The sequence below is a fragment of the Macadamia integrifolia genome, chromosome 4, assembly GCF_013358625.1.
Source record: "Macadamia integrifolia cultivar HAES 741 chromosome 4, SCU_Mint_v3, whole genome shotgun sequence".
In the NCBI taxonomy this organism is placed as follows: Eukaryota; Viridiplantae; Streptophyta; class Magnoliopsida; order Proteales; family Proteaceae; genus Macadamia; species Macadamia integrifolia.
In genome coordinates this window covers 1,548,117-1,555,341 of record NC_056560.1, presented here as the reverse complement: position 1 = coordinate 1,555,341, position 7,225 = coordinate 1,548,117, and the positions used below count along the sequence as shown (strand labels likewise).

Sequence of the window (7,225 nt, the reverse complement as noted above, 5' to 3'; positions counted from 1 at the left end):
TGGTGAAAATCTCTTCAATGTAGCAATAGTTGTAATCGCTAGAAACTTCAATAAGCCTCCCAAAAGGAAGCGATCACAGAATGGCTCCGAGGTATGGTCCTCATCTACTCCCGGTTTGCAACCAAAACTCCTCCGAGCTACAAGAAATTTAAAAAAAAAATAGAGATTCCAGACAAAGAAGTCCGTTGGAGTTGCTAAACAAGATACTAATCGGTACCTAGAGAAACGTCTCTTTTACAACGCCTATTTCAAAGCTCAAAAATTTAGAGATTGGGGATTTTATCAAGAATTTAGTGAAAACTGAACCATGCACAGCTCAAAAAATCTCATTGTCTTGTGATAAGTAACAATTAGCCTGTCCTCAAGTTTCCCGTCTGGTAGCTCTCCTCCGAGGAGCAGCAGTATCTTCCTCATTCTCTACTTCCTTTTCTCCACTGCTTCCTTCATTACCTGCTGTCTCTGCAGGTACAGTGCTTTTGGTCTTATTGCTGACCTTAACCTGCAAACGAGCAACATGCTAAACAATTTTAGACGGTTCCAATCTTCAAGATTCGGATGGAATAAGTACCACTAGATGCATTTGGAAAAGCTGTACAAAGGTTCAACTGTCATGGAACGAGCTTTCTCAAGTACTTACAGCTGGTTTCTTCCTGCCAAAGAGTAGCCTAAAGAAAACAGTCAATATAACCACCAAGATGGAGGCAAGGATTCCCATTGTAACGTTTGGTTGTTTCTCTCCCTTCTCGATGAGATCCTGTAGGGACAAAAGTAACCCAAGTGATGAAACCTAGTCCCAACTCAAAAATTTCAAGGCAAATTAATCACATGTGGCAGGGGAGAAGACAGTCCCAATAACTTACAAAGATTTTAAGCTTGTATGCATCCAAGAAAGGAATGTCAGCTACTTTATAAAGGAGGTCAAAAACCTTCTTCTGCAATACCAAGTCACATAACCGTCAGGTACACAAACTAAATACAAATAATAAAGTAAACTAGGAACAGGTGGAAGCAAGAACATCACCTGTAAGCCCGAAAGCCCATCTGAAAGACCTGCAGCAGCTTCCTCAGCCTTCTGCTTCTCTTTCTCAACTTCAAACTTTGGCTTCCATTTTTTCTCCCTATATGTCTCTGCAACCTTCTCATCACTGGAAATCAAGATATTGTCAAACAAAATCCCATCTTGCATTGTCCAAATCTCAATGCCAATGGCAGCAACATTCTCGAAGTCAGGTTTGTCAAGCTCAAAGTAAGCAGGGTTCGGGATCTCCTGTGGCTTCCAAATACCCTTGTAGTTTGGGTTGTCAATGAGTGGAGCATGCCATTTTCCTTTGTATGCAGGATTCCTCTTCGTTGGTCTTTTCCACTCACCACAACCAGGTGCTACCTCACACTTTGGGTTATCAATCTTTGGTGCCTCCCACTCACCATCCTCCTCATCATCCCAATCTTCAGGTTTTGTGGCTTCCGGATCATCGATCTCCTCAGGCTCATCATCCAGCCATCCTTCAGGCTTCACAGCATCCTCATCTTCAATTTCCATAGGTGCATCCTCATCCCAGTCATCTGGCTTCACAGCATTCGGATCAGGGATCTTGGCCCTCTCATCCCAGTCTTCAGGTTTTTTATCATCAGGGTCAGGAATTGTCTTGGCAGGGATGAGTGGTGGTTCAAAATCTTCTGCTGACAGAAAATTAGCCTTCTTCTTCTCCTCCCCATCAATCAGAATTTGCACTTCATTATCAGATTTCAGAATGGCAGTGTACACATGGGACAGTTTATCGGAGGGGACAGAAGGAGGATATTTTAGATGGTGTTCAATGTACTCCTGACTCTTGGGGTTCTTGTGCTTGAAAATAAAATGCACCTTGTTAGTGGATCCACACTTGTCGGGTCCAAACATGATAGAATAGGGAGATTCATTGTCAAATTCCTTGGGTTTCCATCCAGCCTCCTGGGGTCGGAGGTACTTCAGGTATGCACCTCCACATTCAAGCCCATTCTGAAGGCGATTCTCAAATTGCAGGACAACAGTGCCATCCTTGAGGTTAACAGGTTCGTCAAGCACTTTCACTATCGCATACTTTCTTGCATTCTCACTCACAAGAAGTCCATAATCATCATGACCTTCACTCTTTGCATGCTTCCATACACCTACAGCCAACCCATACACATAAATTTGTGATTGGTACACCCAACCCAAACAGTTCTTGTAGGGCATAATTAACAAAATTGATGTCATGCAGGATGAAAAAGAGAATCCAGAGAAAAACAAGCAATGCTATTGGGCACACGACTCACAAGAAGAATGCATAATGACTCCAAGATGACAAAAGAAAAGTAGAAACACTATTCCCTGCCTCGGTGGGAAATGATTGAACTCAAAAGGTGATGCTGTTACATACGCATCTCAACTTTATACTGCATAGTGGTAGTCAAAATCTGTCTAAATATAAACTGATAATTAAATATCTTTGATTCCACAATGAATCCACCTGGCTGAACTTTTTAAGGCCCAACATGTCCATTTAACATCAGAAGAACCACCCCACCCCCCCCAAAAAAAAAAGAGGCATAATACTGTAGACAATATACATTCTGTTCAGCAACTTTGTAAATCAGATGAATCCAACAATGGCCATTCTGAGCCATGTCTTTATCTTAGAGCCTAAAGATCACACTGACAAGGCAGAGTCTCAGAACTCGAATGAAAGAACGTACAGGCAAGTCATATCCCAGAATTCCCAGCTTTAGGGGATAGTCAAGTGGTGATTCCTTAAATCCAAACAGGGGAAGAATGTTGCGAACCATAGTTGATACACAACCTCTCAAGAACGTACAGGCAACTCATATCCCAGAATTCCCAGCTTTAGGGGATAGTCAAGTGGTGATTCCTTAAAGCCAAACAGGGGAAGAAGGTTGCAAACCATAGTTGATACACAACCTCTCAAAATTGTTTGACTCCAACTACGGCAACGGAAAAAACAGAGGTCAAAGAATGTTACCATATCTTCCTCAATCACACTATGAATCCACCTTGCTTGGTGCAATCCTAGATTTGAACAATCCCTTTTGGGATGCTTATGGGCCCGCAAAATAATAGAATGCCCAAATCAAAGAAATAGAAGAAATGCTGTAATTTTCTTTTGGATTCCAAAAGCAACCACGAGAACAGGAATGAAGTTATAACATAAAGAAGCAGTTAATTAGGGGAGGGGTATTCTGGAAAGTAACAAAAGAAAATAAATCTTATAATAAACAAGAATCACAAGGGTATTTAGATCAATAGAAATAATGGGTTACAACTTAAAGATATATAAAAGAGAGGGACAGAAAAGGAGAACGTCTACTGTATTCAACCTCAAGATAAGGAACCAGTAAATTGTATTCCCTACAAGTACTTTATCCAAGCTGACACATGCAATGCAATACTCCACAGACATTCATCCAAACCAGAGAGAACAATTCTTCTCAACTGGGCCTCATCCCAACTAAATGAGGTCTACTGCAAGGATCATGCATTCAACTCTATTTAAAGCCATACTTTTACCAACCTTATGCCATGCATGTCTTTCTCATCACTACTTTCTCTCTCTCATTATAGGCATGTCTTGCTCTTTTAACCCCTTCAATTTAAATCATCTCACTTCTTCTTGCCAGAGCATACAAAGGTCTTTGTTGTACATGTCTATACCACCTCCAACGATTTTCTCTCATCTTATCATGTATAGGAACCATTCCTAAATTGCCACTGATGTGTTCATTCAATTCTAAAGAGGGGGAGAGGGGGGGGGGGGGGGGGCTCTAAACCAAGTATTAAAATTAAAATAAAAAAAAAAAAAAAGGAAAGAAAGAAGAAATTTCCTGAAAAGGCATCAATATATGCCTTTCCATTTTGTTTATTTTTTTTTTACATACTTAATCCATGGAAAAAGTTAACCTCCAGAATAAGTGTGAATCAGCAGCAAACCGTACTACATCAGTCCAAATCAATAATTAATAAATAAATAAATAAAAAATTGAAAACGGTAAACTGGCAGGGTGCAAAGACACACTACCAGTACCATGAATTTCCAGCCATGCTCAAGTTTGTTCCTAGACATGCAACATATAATAAAGATGAACCAATGTCACCAACGAAAGCACATATACATGATACAACAACCTCCGCACATAACACAAAATTGTTATCGCTCGTCTTTATCTACTCTTTCTTATCCACATTAAAATCTTCTAACAGTTGCTAACTTGCTATAACAATCATCATTTATGCAATACTATTCTAGAAATGAGTCATGATACAACAACGTCCACACATAACACCAAATTGTTATCCCTCGTCCTTATCTACTCTTATCCACATTAAAATCTTCTAACAGTTGCTATAACAATCATCATTTATGCATAACTATTCTAGAAATAAGTCATGATACAAAACCTCCGTACATAACACCAAATTGTTATCCCTCGTCCTTGTCTACTCTTCTCCACATTAAATTCTTCTAACAGTTGCTATAACAATCATCATTTATGCATAACTATTCTAGAAATGAGTTTAACAAAGGATTGCACGACAATAAAGGATTCCGCGGATCCGAAATTGCACCTGTGTAGTCATCTTTCTCAGAAACGATCCACCGCCCCTCGAACGTTTCGTCAAACGGTTCATAGAACAGCTAAACCACACATCGAAAAGTTCACAATCAAGAGTTAAGCATAATTGCTGTTGAGCACAGAAATTAGTTATCTCCAACATGGCTTACCACGTCCGAAGCGCGAAGCTGCGAAGCAACGGAAGCGATCAAAAGCAAAACAAATTGCAGAGAAAGCCTTTTCCCTTCCATCAGAACGATCTCATAACCCTATAAACACAACCAGTCAAAATAACTCCCAAAAAGAGAAAAACGAAATCCTAATCTTATACTGATTCGATCTCCGGTCTAAGCATAATTAGACACTTATATTTAACCCTAATCTCGCGATCTGTGATCTGAGAATCAAAACAGATTGACCTAGCCCAAGTAGATCTTGAGAGGAAAACAAAGTAAAGTTGTTGGATAAATAGAAAGGCGAGCAAGAAAGACTGAATGCTTACCGAGTAACTGACGACAACTTTGCTCAACGGTTTACGAGAATTGCTTTGCTTAGCTTTGGTTTCTCCCAATCGGCAAGATCTATTTCTAGATTTTAAGGGAGACGAAGACACAGAGGAGGAGGAGGACCGTTGGAACGCAAGGACGGCATCGAGTTGTTTCAACCAATAACATCACACGCCACGTGACTTAAACCAATCATTGATAGCCACGTAATGTTGTGCAGAGTCGTCTGCGCTCTACCTAATGGGGTCTAGACTCTAGAGAGAGAGAGAAAGGGGGACAGTAGAGAAATCCGGTCGCTCGACCACACGGAATGAGTCCCGTGCTGATTAATCCGTAGGAAGCATGCAATTGGCCCTCCTTTCCATGAGTATGGTTCAGATTTAAAAGGGTCATCCAGCCCGGTTTGATTTCAGAGGCCACCGATAAAGTAATTCTACCAAGCATCGATAAACCACCCCCACCCTCTTCCCGACTTACCGTTGAAACTTAAAAAATAGAAAAAATTGCATTGCCACCCCGTGAACTTTGGTCTTTATTCAACGTCACCCCCTAGACTTCTTGAAACGTCAAAGCCATCCCCTAAAAATTCAAAATTTTTCAAATCAGTCCCTACCGTTAGCCGACTGTGTGAAATGAATGAAAACCTGTTAGTTTTTTAATAATATACCCAAAATACCCCCACCTATTGTGAGAGGACAATATTGCCCTCTCTTTTATATGCTTCTTCTAAACCCATCTCCCATCTCCCATCTCACTCCTCTCACTCACTCCGTCGAACAAAAAGAAGAAGATCAAGGTACGGTAACCTGCAACTCGATCCATCCCTCCGACGTGCGATTCTATTCCCTCTCATCACAGGGGAAACGAACTACGGAACTCCCACACTTTCTCTCTCTAGCTTCGCTAAACGGTTCTTCTCTAATGTTTGTTTTTGGAAATCCAAGCTCATTAGAACCTCAAAATTCCACTTTCGATTGGAACCAATAAAATCCAAAACCTGGAAAGAATCTATAGTTCAGTTGCAGAGCTCAAATCCTACTTATCAGAGTCCGTTTATCTTTACAAGCAATGAAAACTTCAGCAATTTTCAAACCCTAAGATGATTGATGCTTGTGATCGGGATGCCAATGTCTGCGATGGCTCCGTCTCCATTAACGGTACCTTCGTCGAACAATCCTCCATCTTCTTCTTCAATGAGGTCGCCTTCTTCTTCTTTACAATCCCAGCAGCTATCTCTCGGCTTGCTCTCCTTACCTCCATCGATGTCTGGGGTAGCAGCACCGGTGAATCGTCCAGCACCACCTGATCACCATGTTATGGGCCCAGAACTGATTGCCATTGTGCAACCGCCGCAAGAGCCAACTGTTGCAATGGGACCAGTTGCAAGAATTCGGCTTTCAGACATTATACCTTATGATGGAGCACCAGTAGGAACATATAGTAGGTCAGTGGAGGCACTTTCTGGTTCACTGACTAGGCATAATGCGGCGGTGATTGTGCTGGGAAGTGAGGAATCGGCACTAATGCTATGTGCGTTAGAGTCGGCAAGACTGTATTTCAAGATAGAAGCTCAGAGTAGCAGCAGCGGAGGGAGTTGGGGAAAGGCCAGTCGAGGGTACATCTACCGTGGTGGAAGGTAAGGAGTTTTGGGATTCTGAAGCTTGGTTTTTTTCATTCATATTTGATGAATCCTTTGTTTGAATTTGGCAAGAAATGTTGTTTTCGAATTGAATTATTTTGGTTGAGGTGGACATGATTTTAGTTCCTTTATATAAAATGATGAAGCTAATGGATTAGGCCACCTCAAACAGGAGGGAAGAGCTTTGCACGCCGGAGGGAATAAAATCGCGTTGTAGGTTATCGTACCTTGATCTTCTTCTTCTTCTTCGACCGAGTGAGTGAGAGGAGTGAGATGGGAGATGGGAGATGGGTTTAGAAGAAGCATATAAAAGAGAGGGCAATATTGTCCTCTCACAATAGGTGGGGGTATTTTGGGTATATTATTAAAAAACTAACAGGTTTTCATTCATTTCACATGGTCGGCTAACAACAGGGACTGAATTTCAATTTTTATGGGGTGGCTTTGACATTTCGAAAAGTTCAAGGGGTGGCAATGTAATTTTCTCTAA

At 41.1% G+C, this 7,225-nt stretch overlaps 1 protein-coding gene across 3 annotated transcripts in view; it reads right to left on the bottom strand.

The window, feature by feature from the left end:
- Positions 1–7,225, bottom strand: part of LOC122076538 (calnexin homolog) — an 8,288-nt gene continuing 1,063 nt past the window's right edge. Inside the window, exons 1-7 of one of the 3 annotated variants that reach the window (XM_042641880.1) lie at positions 5,093–5,252; positions 4,761–4,859; positions 4,604–4,673; positions 1,022–2,151; positions 861–932; positions 638–754; positions 1–499 (exon numbers count right to left, since the gene is read on the bottom strand). In XM_042641880.1, the coding sequence (XP_042497814.1) occupies positions 362–499; positions 638–754; positions 861–932; positions 1,022–2,151; positions 4,604–4,673; positions 4,761–4,841 (1,608 nt within the window). In that variant the 5' untranslated portion in view covers positions 4,842–4,859; positions 5,093–5,252 and the 3' untranslated portion in view covers positions 1–361. Of the gene's footprint in view, positions 500–637; positions 755–860; positions 933–1,021; positions 2,152–4,603; positions 4,674–4,760; positions 4,860–5,092; positions 5,253–7,225 lie in introns of those variants that run through there. The other 2 variants (XM_042641881.1, XM_042641878.1) reach the window with 2 other exon arrangements.